At 36.4% G+C, this 15127-nt stretch overlaps 1 protein-coding gene across 1 annotated transcript; it reads left to right on the plus strand.

The window, feature by feature from the left end:
• Nucleotides 1-6336: 6336 nt before the first annotated feature.
• LOC116262826 (sigma factor binding protein 1, chloroplastic-like) lies at nt 6337-7330 on the plus strand. Its single transcript, XM_031642337.2, has one exon. The coding sequence runs from the start codon at nt 6555-6557 to the stop codon at nt 6990-6992; it is 438 nt and encodes a 145-aa protein (XP_031498197.1). The 5' UTR covers nt 6337-6554; the 3' UTR covers nt 6993-7330.
• Nucleotides 7331-15127: the final 7797 nt, after the last annotated feature.

Raw genomic sequence — 15127 nt, forward strand, 5'->3', positions numbered from 1 at the left:
GAGGATTTGGTGTGGGTTGTTTTTCTATTTTTATCATTTTGAGGTTGAGCCAACCTGGGAAACACCTAAACACGCTTGATGCACATGTTAATTTGCATTGAGTATGTCATTTTCAATTTTTCAAATTGCAAATCCATCTTTCATATTTTTTTTAATCATTCTTCTAGTCTTCCATTGGCCCACTTATATTTTCAATACATGCTTGAGTGACTCGCTAGATAAAATCTTACATCTACCAATTTTCATCAATTTTTTCCTTCTCCATAGATGTATGTTATGGTATGAATGGTTTATTTTTTTTGTCATGCATATAGAATTTATATAATCAGGCATACACAACCACTTATGGGACTCACAAACGCTCATAAGCACATCTCTAAGAAGTTTAAGTAAGAAAAGATCAAGCCTTAATAGGGTGATAATCAAATTAAGGCAAAATCTTAAAACTGACTTAAACTCAAGGGAAACACCCCTATAAATTATCATATTTTCTTGTTTTAAATATCTGATCTTCACTTTCTTCAACATATTATTTTGATATTTACAATATTGAAAAATCTCTCTCTTTAGCCCTATGATGAACAAGAACTATGGTCATTGTTCATCTATTTTGATATCTTATTTTCAATCAAAACTTGAAAAAATTGCTTTTGCAATACATGATAAGTTGAAGTCATGTTTTGCAAGATAAGTAACTTACAAGTATGTTCCTAGGTATATTTCCTCAAATAAGTTGAAAACTTCGATTTTCAAACTATCTTCTAATACAAGTTATCTTTTAGTTGACTTCTAGTGACAATATTTGAAGAACTTAAATGATCTTATAAGTGCTTCTTTTAAACAATTCGTTTTCTATACTATTTGGCTATTCCAACAATTCAATCTCACGTTTCTAATGTTACTAATTATTAAGCGTTTGTTAACCCTTAAGACCATAGTTTAGACCTGATGGCACTTTTTTTTTTAAACCAAACCATATTTTAATCATTTCAAATTTGTCTCAATATCTATATTTTTTAAATTTCATTTAGACTTGAGCACACCAACATATAGGATTGAGGACAACATTTCAAATATCGGAATGTGCAAAGCAAGAAGCTAGTTCTTGGTTGGGTCAAAATAAAATGGGTGAATCTCTTTCTCTCTCATTTCAAAATAAAACATCATTTTTCTCAAGCACTCCAAAGACCAAAATAAATTTTGAGGATGCAAACAAGAATGCATCAGAGAGATCACAAACCACATGAACATCTTTTACCTCGTGCATTAGAACTAATGTATCAATTACTGATGCTATGGAGGCTTCACACCCATTGCTTAACATTTGATATACTAAGTGACAAAAAACTAAGGATGTAGGTAGAGTTATTCGTTTACCTTGGAATATTGCCACACTATCATCTAAAATATAAAAAGTTGCTTCCTTCTTATTACAATATGCTAAAACTCAATACTTAGCTAAGCAAGCTATGTCCAAAATGCTATCAAATTCTTGAATTTTCATGTGTATTACATCTGTCAAAATCCAAGACACACCCCAAAAAATAACACGTGGAGAATAGACCTCCACAACCACCACCAACTTTTCTAAAGGAGAAATGACAGCTAAACATGGGTGTAAGTTGTTGGCCATATGGGTTAAACAAAATGCATCTATAAGGGACACAAAAGAAAAGTTCAACCCTGTATATACAATGTCATTAAGGAAACATTTAACTGAAATAATATATGAAGCAGCTAAAGCCTCCTAGTATGACATGTTGAAAGACCAGCCTCTACCCTAAGTTTTGGCCTATGGCAACTTTGCATGTCCTCAATTGGCTGATGTCAAACTTGTAGACCTGCTAGAACCTAGAGCAACTGCTCTGGAGGTTCGAAAAGATGAAATCTCCATTGTATCTTCCAAGAAAATGAGATTGCGTCCACAAATTTTAGAGTGTGCCATAAATCCAAGTGTCCTAGTAGTTGTTTCCTCACCAGAAGCAACACAGCTATGTTCTCTACCCAAACTGTAAGGGAGCTCTCATTGGTTTGGTTGCAGGGTCCTTATTACCTCTAGATGTTGCTCATGGCAGATGCTTATAGCACCCTTGAGATCACCGAGGTCTACCTGATCTACTTTGGCATATGTGTCCTAAGTAGTTAGTAGCCTCTTTTTGATGCTTTAAAGCTTTCTATCTCCTATAGAGTCCCATCTCTATTTGTCATGCTACCTCTATGAGTGAGGAAACTCTTAGTAGTTTCTTATCAAATTTTCATTGTTTTCCCACTCATCCACTATTCATGTCTTTGATGCTTCTCAACCTCAACCAAATTCATATCAGTGAAAAAACTTAGTAAACCCATAAACGTTTGCTCATATTCATATACAGTCTTGTTGTCTTGCTGAAACTAACAAATTTCTTCTATCTTGATTTCTATATACATTGGAGGGTAGTACTTTGTTTTGAATTCTCTCAAAACGTCATTCCAAGTGAGAGCACTACGATCTATGTATCAACTATGAGCAGTCATCCACCATGCATCTACTAGACCCTACAATAAAAACATAGAACAACACAGTTTCCCTCATCAGTATAGCCTAGGAACTCGTAAAGTTTGTCCATCTCATTTAAGTGGTTTTTCATTTCAAGTGGGTCAGCAGTGCCTGAGAAGGTATGGGCGCTTAGTTGTTGGGCCTGCTTAAGCTATCATTGTGCTATGCATCTTGCATCTGCTAGAGGTGCCATCTGGTGGTCTTTAGGCATCTCCATAGAAGACTTGCTCTATGGTGCCTCACCCCCATGTCTACAACCATGATCACGATGACGACACAGTATATCCTATGAAATTAGCCATCATAATTATTTCCACACTAAACATAACTAATCCTAAATACATGCATGACAATTACATCCTAAATTGGGCTGCAATACCAACCTATCACCGCCCAAACCCAAGGATTGAGGGGAAAATTGTGCTTACACTACATATTTCACAAACTAACTGAAAGCAACAGAAAAATTTGAATTTCTAATTGTAACATACACCAAAAATTTAAAATATAATGATACGTTGCATTTACTAGCCAAATGAGTTATACAACTCATTAGTTCTCTCTAAAAGAGAACTACTCGCCCCACCACATGCCATGCATGAATGAAACAAAATGAGCAAAATTTATATCTAGCTACTATATATTGTGGAACTCTAATGGTTGATCTACTTGTGTGTACTATGTTGCACAGCTCGGGGCCCTATAACATTCCATAAAAAAGGAAAACACAAATCGTGAGTCCTAAAGACCAAATAAGCAGTCCACAACAGACAAAATCTCGGTTACAAGAAATACATTACTATAGCAAAGTAGACATAGCTCAAGCAACGAAGCAATAAATAAACAAGGTTTAACAACCACCTTGCTTTTATGCCAACCCTTATTCATTTCCTAACTAGTACTTGGTTGTCTTAGATTCCATCTTTCATTTAGTGCATTTTAAAATTTAAAATAGACATTTTACTCAAAGCAATTAAATTTCTATTCTTGAGATATTCATTTATTTGGAAAAATTATGCCTAGTGAAAAATTTACCTCAGAAGCTTGGAAACTCATTAAGAAATTTGTGTCATAATTTTGGTTGCAAAAAAGAATTAGATGAGAAGCATAAAACATGAGATGGTGAACAACCAAAAATCTACACTAGGCAAAACTTAGAACAACAAGAAACTTCTGAAGTAGCAAAAAGTAACCTTTCTTACTAAAGAATATCAGCAATAGAATTTTAACTCAAGCAATAATAAGTAGAAAAATGATAGTCCCAATTATATGACGCTGTGGCAGAGATGGAACTAGAAAGTGACCTTGATGCCGAGTATAGACTATTGGAGGATCAAGGAAACGATCACCTGACAGTGGTTGAGAGGACCCAACTGACGCTAGTAAAATCATCAACCAGAACTAGGTAATACCAAAAACGTGAATGAAAGGAAACTCGACTTGGACCCCAAACATCATCATGGAGAAGATCAAATGGACATTGACTCGATAGACTCTGATTCGAAGGGAAACTACTATGTGTATGCTTGCCTAACTTGCATGCATCACATAAAAAAGACTTTGATGCAGAAATATCTGAAAAAATGTGACGAAGCTTGGACACAGAGGGATGACCCAGTCTGAGATGCCACTGCAAAGGAGAAGACTTCGATGTGAAAGAGGATGCAACAACATCTACAGGGACAAAAAGGAAATAGAGCCCCTCGTGTTCATGGCCGCCACCAATCATCTTCCCAGTTTATAAGTCCTGAAAAGAACATGAATGAGGATAAAAAAAAATAACTATACATTGTAAATCTCTAGCCAATTGCTTAACAAATAACAGGTTAACAAGAAAGCGAGGAGTCTTACTCAAGTGGTCAGGTTTTTAACAATTTATACATACATACATACATACATACATACATACATACATATATACATACATACATATATATATATATATATGTACACTGCATTCTGGTATTTGATAGGAACAATTGAAGAAAAAGATTGCTAGCATGCTTGAAGGAGCATCTGATGTACCTGGAAGCAGTTATGTGTTATACTAGGTGATAGGAGAAGATAGACACAGTCGAATGCAGACAATGGGGGTAGGTGTGAATCTTCACGACTCATTAAAAGCAAGATCTGATATGCTCAAAGATCGCCTTAATCAGTTACTTGAAATGGTGGCAAGATCATTTAGTTACATTTTCTATTAATTTTCCTTTGGTTTTTTAATGTTACAAGCACTATCATATATGCATCGTATTTTCCATTTTCATTACTGGCTTACCGAGAACTCCTCAATTCCCCTCAGTTCTGTCTTAGTAAGCACCGTTGGTAGATTTTTTGTTCAGTCCACTAAGCAGGTCTCTATACTTACATATTCTATAGGACGTGTAGTTCATACATACATGTCTTGTAAACATCATGTAATTTTTACCCCATATTTGGTTATGTAACTATCAACCATTATGTAAAAAAAGTTGACTAAACTAGTACTGACGTTCAGCAAAGCGTTGATAAAAGTTTTCATTGACGTCGGACGTTAAAAAAGATTTTCTGGGTGAACAATCTTTATTGACGTATTCTTTATGTTGGAAAAACTTTTTTCTGACGATAGGAAGTATCAGTAAACAGTTTTCATTATTTATCACCTCGATTTTGTCAAAATCATTGGAAAAGCTTTTACTGACATCACCTTTATCAACGTGTTTTATTAAACGTCAGAAATATATTTATGAATGTTAGACCGGCTTTTAGCGACACTTTTTTCACGTCAATAAAACGTGTATTTTTTGTAGCTTTACAGTTCACTTTTTCTAAAACGAATGATTAGGATGCCCTTATAAATATTGATGGATTCTAGCTGAAACTTCTTGAGTAAGTTTCTTTTGTGCAAGGGCTTCCTATCTCTTCTTCCCTGAGAGAAGATAAAAGATCTTTGTAGCTGTTGTTGCCGGACAAGTTATAATCAACATGACTTGACTGAAAGAACCCGACAACTTGACTTGACCATGCTCATCCCATTATTCTGGGTGGACACAAGAAGTTGAAAATGACGGGTTTCGAGTGAAATCACTACTTACGCCAAAGTGCACGTACTATAGTTAGTTAACCAAGTACTTCGGCAGAACCCTTTGGGGATGTCACTAAGCCAAAGGCAAGATTACACTATATTTTAGACACACATTCTTATATAAACCACCATTCACTGACGTTGATCATGGCAGCTCATAGAGGTCAATCTTGTTTTCATACCACATACAAAATTCTGCTTCACACTATTATTTATGGCATTAATGCAGAAGCTCTCGGTCATGCCTAATAGAGTGTGCATACCATATTTTCCAGCATTAACTTTTGACCCGTTTTTTACATTGAAAGTTTTCATGGGAGGAAATAACTAAGGGTGGGTGGCCCAATTAAAGTTTCTAAATTTAAACTTTTCCTAGAACGAAAATATAATTCTTAAAATTTTTATTTAAAACAAATAAAATTTTCTAAAATTTATATGTAAATTCAAAAAAAAAATGAAAGTAAGGTTAGGGACCTTAAGAGCTTTGCCTTGGCTTCACCCTTCGAAGTAACTATCAAACACCATTATATCATGTACCCCACTCACTGGACCGCCTTCAATGTTCTATTGCATTACGTCAGGCACCTTACGTCACTGTGGGCCCTTAAGGCTGAGATCACAGCTCGAAACCGACATCCGTCCACAGAAGAGACGCCACGTTGCATTGTCTTGTCATAGCCAATGGGCTTCTTATTAAATTCATCACCAATCCATCCTCTTGCAATCCAAGTAGTCATGAACCGTCCTCATCTTTTCCAGCCCCTCCAAACCCTAACTTCCTCTATATAAGGAGCCGCACATGACTCACTAACACAGGCAGCGGCCAGGCAGTATCATCCCTCTCTACCTCGCCTCCTTCTCCGCCTAATCAACTCCACGGCCTGCTGATTCTACTGCACATTTAAATAATATTCCTTCGGCACCAACACCGAAGACCATTCGCCGGCAAGTTAAATGGATCGCCTCGGCGTCCGGAATAAGAGGGCCAACAAGAAGCCGATCAAGGTAGTGTACATAGCAAACCCCAAGATGGTGAAAGCAAGTGCCGCTGATTTCAGGGCTCTAGTGCAGGAGCTCACCGGAAACATTGGAAGCGGTGGTAGGACCATAACATCATCACCGCCACCAATTAGCTCGCCCGATGAGAACAACATGATAAGGCCTTCACAGGTTGATGAAATTATGAGCCCGAGAGCCGTAGTTTACCCTGTGGCAGAGACGATAGGCAGCGACGAGCGGCCGCTAAGCGCGGACTACCGCTGCTTCCCCGCCGAGCTGTCCCTTGAAGACCTGATCTTGCAACAGATCATGCTGGAAGGTTCTACAGTATTTGAAAGCCATGGTCCTTTTACGAGTCAGCTTGTGAATTATGAGCCTTTGATTTGGAGTTAGTAATATGGTACCGAATTCTTGTTGTGCGTGCAGGCCAACTAGATTTGCGAATTAGTTTGTGAGGCTCAGTTGTCGCGTTCCTCACTCGTTGTTATTATTCTATGGTCCCAAAATGAAGAATAGTGTTAACTAAGTTGCCTTTGGTGGTTGATAAAATATCTCAACTGTATCTGTACATTAATGGCCGCAAACGTTGCTGCTTTATGAAGCTCTAAAGTTGATTAGAAACATAATCGTGGCCTTGAGGTTGGTGTTTTCTTTTAGCTGTAGCAAATGTGACAGGCTCCAATTTCTATTGTATTTAAATTATCTGGATCGAGCTACCTCCATTATTGCTACCAGAGCTATTAATCATTTGAATCTTTTGTAAAACGTCAACCTTAGTTCGCCAATTTGGCAGCTGATCAGTACTGCACATGCGTATGGCCGCTTCAGTTGATATCGAGGAGTAACATTGAATTCGTTTGCGATAATAAAAAGGAGAAGAAACTACCTCGACCATTGCTACAAAGATAAGGAAGCACGGTCTTGTGTCGCTGACTGTGTGTGTGACGGGTAATTTTTTTTTTCCATAGATTTGTCTGTTCCCCTCCATTATTTTGTCGGTTCCCATTGTTTTTTCCTTTTTCCAAGTAAGGACATTTTTGTCATTTCAAGTTCTGAACACCTACTCTCAGTGAAGATAAAACAGCCACACAATGTAAAGTATTTAAGAAACAAAGAGAAAAATCCAGGTTCTCAGGACCACATGCTATGATCATGATTTTTGGAAAAGCAGAACAGCCAACTATGAGGAGCTAATTGGTTTTGTGCTATTAGTGCACATGAAATTATAAAGCAAGGGGGGAGAGATAAATATGCTGCTGCGGCGAGAGAAAGGATATGCATTTCTCACCTAATTAGATGTAACTAAATGTCCCATCATATATATTCTTGTCACAAGTTCTGAACATCATTTTTGAAGATTAGTGTTTATAGGGAAGTGGCAACCAAAAAGTCACCGAATGGTGTTAATGGGCGACAAATAACTATTAAAAAAGGGAGTGGTTATTATGTGCATTGAAAGATTGGAAGTGTCTTATGGAGAGTAGTGGTAATTGTAGTTATGGTTCATGCAAGAGTTGAAGAGTCTTCTGGTTTTAGAGTTGGGGTTAATCAATGGTGTAGGTGAGCATGTTGCCAAGTGCCTTCAGGATGGGGTAGTGGTATAATGAAGTGTAGACGTTATGGTCCATCCGAGTATGTATAAAGGAATATCTAGCCTTGTGTAGTGGAATAAAATGGTGGGTCATCATTAAGAAGAGTTGATGTATCACAAAAGAATAGTGGAGAGAAATGAATAGGAATTATGGGCCTTAATATTGATGGACATTTTTTTATGTAACGACTATATAAATACCCGTGTTGAGCTGAAGCAAGGTATGGAATGAAACGAAGGAATTTTGTGAAGCCTCTTTGGTTTGTTTTCTCGTTTTTTAAGTAATTGCAGGTTTTCTTGGTTCATGTGCTGAAGACATTCCAACAATTCTTGTATCAGAGCTGATCAAAAGGCATTGAAGTTGGAAAGGGGTTTGGTTGAGGTGAGTTGCTTCGGTTGAGAAAGTTAAAGGCCATTGAGGTAATATATTGATGATAAATTCGAACATGTTAAACTTGTCGCAATCTTTGATGCCCTTTTTTAATGTTGAAAAATTTGAATTTTGGAGTATAAAAATGAAAACCTTTTCATTTCTTAGGATCTACTGGATCTTATTGAGAATAGATGTATAGAAGTAGAATCCTCTAAGTCTTCGGAAAAGAATATTGATGAAAATGGTGATGCCAAAGAACAAAGGAAGAAATATGCTAAGGCATTGTTGATGTTGCAATAAGCTATGTCAGAGGTCATATTTTCAAGGATTGCAAATTGTAATTGAGTCAAATGTGCCATAAAGGACATTGAAACAAGAGTTTCATAGTGACAAGAAGATCACCATAGTAAAACTTCAAACTCTACGAAGAGAACTTGAAACAATTTATACGAAAGTTGGTGAATTCTAGACTTCCTGTCATAGTCAACCAAAGAAGTAAATAATGTTATTTTTGCACAAAATTTGTTCACTTGGAAGAAGAAGAAAGTAATTTTTTCTCACTAGTACAAATTTAAATTTAAGTAGCCAAAACATGTGGCATTTAGACAGTGGTAGTAGCAACCACATGACTAGTGAAAAGGACTTTTTGAAATGCACTGGTGACTCATTGGAAGATGTCTATTTGATAATACACACTTGGTTTGTCAAATTTTATGTTAAAGGAAATGTTCAATAGTATAGAGTTGATTTCCTTAAGCATATTCTCTCATGGCAAGATTTGAAATTATTAGACTAATCCTTGCAATAGCTGCACAAAAGAGTTGGAATGTTTCTCATATTGATGCCAAACCAGTTTTTTTTAATGAGTACTCAAATGAAGTTGCTTATGTTGAACAAGCCCAAGGTCTTGTTGTTACTAGGTAAGGAAGAAAGTATACAGATTGAAAAGAAAAACATTGCATGACTTGGAATAAGCACCTCAGGCTTGGTAGAACTAGTTAAACTCAAATTTATATCATCCATAATGATTTTCATAGAAGCGAATATGAGCCCATTTTAAAACTAGAAAAAATGAACGTTTGTTTGTGAGTGTGTATGTTGACGATATTATTTATACTGGCAATTCAAAGAAATTGTGTGATCAATTCGCATTGAAAATGACAAAGGAATTTGGGATGTCAGATTTTGATCTTTTTCATTATTTATGGGGACTTCAGCTAAAACTGACTAATGATGTTATTTGCTAGAAAAAATATGCAAAGGGATTATGAATAAATTTAATCTGAAAAAAATGCAAGAACAATTCTCTTATAATGGAGTAGAGAAACTTAAAACTGATGACAGAAAGATTAAAGTATTTAGCTCATACACGACCTGGCGTTATGTTCGCATTTAGACTGGCTTCCAAATTTATGCATATGGCAATTGTTCATCATTTTGGAGCTACAACAAGACTACTATATTATGTTTGAAATCTCAAATCTAATTTTAAATTGTATGGTTTTGCTATTAGTAATTGGACATGTTCAATAGCTGACATGAAAAGTATGAGTGGGTACATGTCCACTCTGGCACTTTGATCTTTTCACTACAAAACAACAGATATTTACTAATGCGTGGGAAAACTTGTGTGAGTAAACATCTGTCTTTATTGACATTTTTCTCTGAATGTCAATAAAGGAGAATACATGTCCACTTTGGCGCTTTGATCTTTTCACTACAAAACAACAGATATTTACTAATGCGTGGGAAAACTTGTGTGAGTAAACATTTGTCTTTACTGACGTTTTTCTCTGAATGTCAATAAAGGAGAATCATTACTATGTGTACTAGATTCCCATTAATGAAACTTATCTCCTTCTTAGCCTTCATATAGAGAAGCCTATAGTGGTGAAATTGTTTACTGATATTCTTTCTTTGGTTTCCAATGGTGTTTTTGTAAAAAACATCAATAAAGCTAATGACCTTTAGTGACATTGGCTGTAAATTTCAGTAGGTTTAATTTTTTTATATCCCACATTTTCTTCTTTTAAAATTTCAAAACTCTAGTAATTAGTAACATGATACCTTTCACTAGTAAAGGTTAATTTGCTAAATTCAACCATGTCCTTCCTTTTCCATTCATATTTAATATTCTAGTACCGCAAAGTCATTCCCATTAGTAAATCTCTGCCACCTTATGAAAATAGATATACTCTAGTCCTTTTAATATTTCTCTTCCTCATATCATTCTTCATACCCCTGCAAATATATGATTCTCTCTCTCTCTCTCTCCCTCTCTCTCTCTCTCTCTCTCTCTCTCTCTCTCTCTCGCTCTTGCGGCCAAGTCTTGGGTCCACCTTTTTACTTTGTACCCTTTCTTCCTTAGTGTTCTTGCCTCTGCGTGACCTTTCCTTATTAGTAGCTTTCTAGATTCACCCTTCATTCGTCTTCTTTTTCTCTTTTGTCCTTCCCCTACTTGTCTGTTTCCTGGGGTAGTGTCTGGGGGTTCCGACTCATTTCCTCTTGGTGGCGCATTTGGGAGGAGCGCAACAACATGGTCTTCAAGGGCACCTTCTCATCGCCGGATTCTGTGGCTCGTATTGTGCAGGAGGATGTCAAGTTTGCTATTCGATTGCGGCACCGTGTTCGGTCTGCGGCTGGGTGACTGTCTCGCTCCTTCTATCCACTCCTGTCACCCCTCTTATTTCGTTTTCCTATGCGGTTGTCTTGTATATTTCGTCTTTTTATTTTTATTTTGCGGTTTGCTTTTATATTTAGGGGACTTCTTGTCCTCAAATTTTGTTATGAATTCCCATTTTATCGGCTCTCTCTCTCCCTCTCTCTTTCTCTCTCTCTCCCCCCCCTTTCCCACCTCTTTTTCTCTATCTTTATGTGTTTTATATGTCTTTTTTATTATTTTGCAAAAAAGTGGATGCTAAATGCTACTCCAACCATGCATGCTAAACTTTGTAGTGAGTTATTTTTATTTTATTTATTCATTTTTTATTTCTCATTTTTCTTTTAAAAATTCTTGTTAAATTTATTTAGTTTATTTTTTATTTTTTTGTTTCTTTCTGCCTAAGCTGCTATTCAAGCAACTGAAGATCTAGAACCCCTTTATTGTGAAAAATGGTTATGGAAGTTCATTTTTTTAATAATTCAAGAGGCCTATGGCGGTGAAAATTTGTCACTAGGTCTATCACTTTTAGTGATGTGATCTGTTTTTACTGATATGAACACGTCAGAAACAACTTTATTGTCACGATTTTTGTGTCAATAAAAGAAACAAACATAAAGCATCAAAACCGATGTATTATGTACAGCTAGAACATTTGCAAATTGGATTGTCCTAAAGAATTTGATGAAAATATAGTTAAGAAATAATTGCGAAGACCTCAATGCTAGGAATTGCTGAAAACCAAGGAAAGGTTGAGTACATGATAGTTATTTCAGGTTCTTCAAGTAATTTTTTCCTTCATTAATTTTTTTGGTTATTTAGTGGTGCCTTTATTTTTAATAGTTCTCACTTGCTTTTATTTTCAATAGTTCTTACTTGCTTTTCTTAACTTTATTCTCTATTCTTGATGCCTTATCTATAACAGTGACTTGAGGAACTTGAAGTTGTTCCATGTTCTGCTATTGTCAATACCTCTGTTAGTGAGCCTTTTCGCCTTCCTCATACAGGTGATGAAAATTTTGTTTTATGATGAGTAGCATGAAACTTAATCTTGCTTTTTTCAGACACATGATGACTAATGTTTGTAGGCTCTCGGACTCCTAGTTGTTGAGCTTGCACTTGAGTATTAAGGAGGATGATTAAATATGTTTTTTTTTGCCTAAATATGACTTAGGTAAGTAGGAGGTTGCTTCCTCATGTATTTCCCCTTTTATTTTTTTGAATAAGTGGCAGATACAATAAGTCCATGTTAATATAAGTGATCTCTTGATTGTCAATGTGGTCCTTCCCCATGCTTTTTGGGCAAATCTAGTCCTCATTTGGCATGCACTAATTTTACTTTTCTTATTGTTTTCTTCTTGTGATTGCATTTGTATGAGACATTCTAATTTTCTAATTGTTTTCTCTAAAAATGCCCAAGATTGATGCTCAAAGTAATATTGGGAATCTAACAAAGGCTCAAGCTAAAATAAAGTAGGTGAATTCCTTCATTTTTTGAAGAGGGGCCATTTATCATAGGCTCTAAGGCTTCAATCACAAAAAAATATGTACTCTTATTATCTGAATAAAGTTTAATTTTCTACCCTTTTGATTAATTGTTTACACCACAAATTTTCCCAAATTTTTTCAATGGCAATCTGGAAATTTCTACAAAGTATTTCAGACTGTAGTCGATGTCAACCCAACCCAATCCTAGACCTAGGAAGCATTTGCAAATAATGATTTGCAAAATCAGATTTTTTGTTAAAATTTGAATGAAATTTCAAATTCAACTAAAGCCAAAATTAAAAATTGGCATCAATAAGGATCGAGGTCCAAAAGCTCAAATTTCCACAATCAAGATTAAGATTCTCATTAATGAGAATTAGAATCCTCTTTCAATCTTATTTCAACACAAAGAGAGAAGATAAATTGGCACAACTCTCTCCCTCTCCCTCTCTCTCTCTCTCTCTCTCTCTCTCTCTCTCTCTAATATATATATGTAGATTCCCTTCCTTAGATTTATTCAAGGAAGACCTAACCAAGAACTAGGAACAGTCCGCCTAGGGCAATGACTTCCTATTTTTCCTAAAATTATTTTGAAGTCAATTCAAAAATTGACTCTTTCTAAGAAAAAAGAATCCAAAATTTAAAACTTGTTTTATCCTAGAATTGGCTCGGAACATCTTGATAGCCAACAAATTCGGGTCGGCCCCAATCGAGCTGACCCACTCCATCTAAAACAAGCCCTTTCAAAAGAAACTCAAGAGAAAGAGACAAAGGCCACCAAGGAGGAGAAGTCCAGCTCTAGAGGTGATCTCCTCCAGCCAATTTCTCCTCCCACGCCCCCCACCAGGATTCAAGATAATCTGGCCCAGGCATCCTCAAGCTGGTCCAACTCCCACGTCCCCTGATCCCTGCCCAAAGCAACCCCAGGGGTGGAGCCAAGGTAGGGCCCCCACCTCAAAATCTTTTTTAAAAAAAATTATATGTAAATTTTAAATTTTGTTTGTTTTATATAAAAATTTTGAAAAATGATATTTTGGTCATAGTCGAAATTTATAAATTTTAATTTAGCCCACCTCTTGAAAGATTTTTGGCTCCAGTTTGCTTTGCATATTACTTCAATAGATTAAATTCATGGCTGATTATTCAACAAAAAATATGAGAATTTGGTCTCTCCGAGCAGCCATTAAAAGGCTGGTTGCCTACGTGACTAGACCACCTTCACCATGGCCTGACCCGCCGCAGCCATTGTGAGTTCGTCACCATCTTCTATCAAGCCGAAGTTAAGGGCTCAAACACCCTTAGCCCTTGGCTCACCAATGCCAAATCAATGGGCATACCTCTGCTATTTGTAATAATCAGCCAGGTCGACCACTAGAATGCCAAATTTCTGGTGACTTGAGGCTACAAATCAGACCCTAACCCAGCCCCACAACCTGAGTCTTTGACAATCCGTCTCACCCAAGTTGGCAGCTTATAGTGATCCAATTTCAGCTTAGCCGCGAGTTAGGTGATTCGGTTCAGATAGCTTCCAAAATCGGTTAGGAATGGCCACTTGGCCACTTTCATTCTATGCCTCGCACCAATTTTACTTGACTCATGCGCCTCAAAATGGACACCATTGAGCCAAGATATTCCCAACCAAGGCTGATTGGATTCGCCCAAATTAGAAGCCTCATTTGCTATCCTAAAAACAGCATCCTTGGTGGATTTTTTTTTTTTTTTTTTTTTTCATTATAGTCGCTAAGATGTTATGGCATTACATTTGATGATTACAAGCACAACCCTGCTGGAAAATGGTGGGCTTACAATACCTCACATAAATGATGGACGAAAATGGCCAATGCATGTGGGGTGGGGTTTCTGTGATTCAATTTAAAAGCTGGGAACGATGTCCAGCTGGGTTGATACTAAAAATGTACATGTTAAAAGCATATGTGCATGCATTCCTGCGATTCTTACAACCTATTTTTCAAATATCAAGCCATTTCCAAACATCAATACAACCTATTTCTCAAATCAAGCTATTTTGGAAAAAAAAATCAAAACTCAAAAATCAATATTTCAAAGTGCTCCATCCTAGAAGAATTCACAAATGAAATTTTCTCATTCAAAGAGAAAACCCAATACCTAGATTTTTCAAATGCTGGGTTTTTTACCAAATTAACCCATTTTGCCTACATCCTATGCCACAGATGAGATAAATCAGCTTTCCAAACAAATTTTGGAATCCCATTTCAAAATTAGAGTTTCAAAATCTAAGTTCATGGACATCACCTCCAACAGCCAACTTTACATCAAGAACGGGCTTGGGGACGTCCTACATTTCCCACCGCCATGGTGGACCAACGTCTAAGTGAGATCCAATTGAGTTACAGATGAAGAGAAGTAGAGTGAAGCATGATGTACATGTAGTTTAT

This window comes from Nymphaea colorata, chromosome 10 (genome assembly GCF_008831285.2).
Source record: "Nymphaea colorata isolate Beijing-Zhang1983 chromosome 10, ASM883128v2, whole genome shotgun sequence".
Classification (NCBI taxonomy): Eukaryota; Viridiplantae; Streptophyta; class Magnoliopsida; order Nymphaeales; family Nymphaeaceae; genus Nymphaea; species Nymphaea colorata.

Excerpts from the sequence above, each read along its gene's own strand:
- LOC116262826 (XM_031642337.2), top strand. The coding sequence starts at position 6,555 with ATGGATCGCCTCGGCGTCCGGAATAAGAGGGCCAACAAGAAGCCGATC.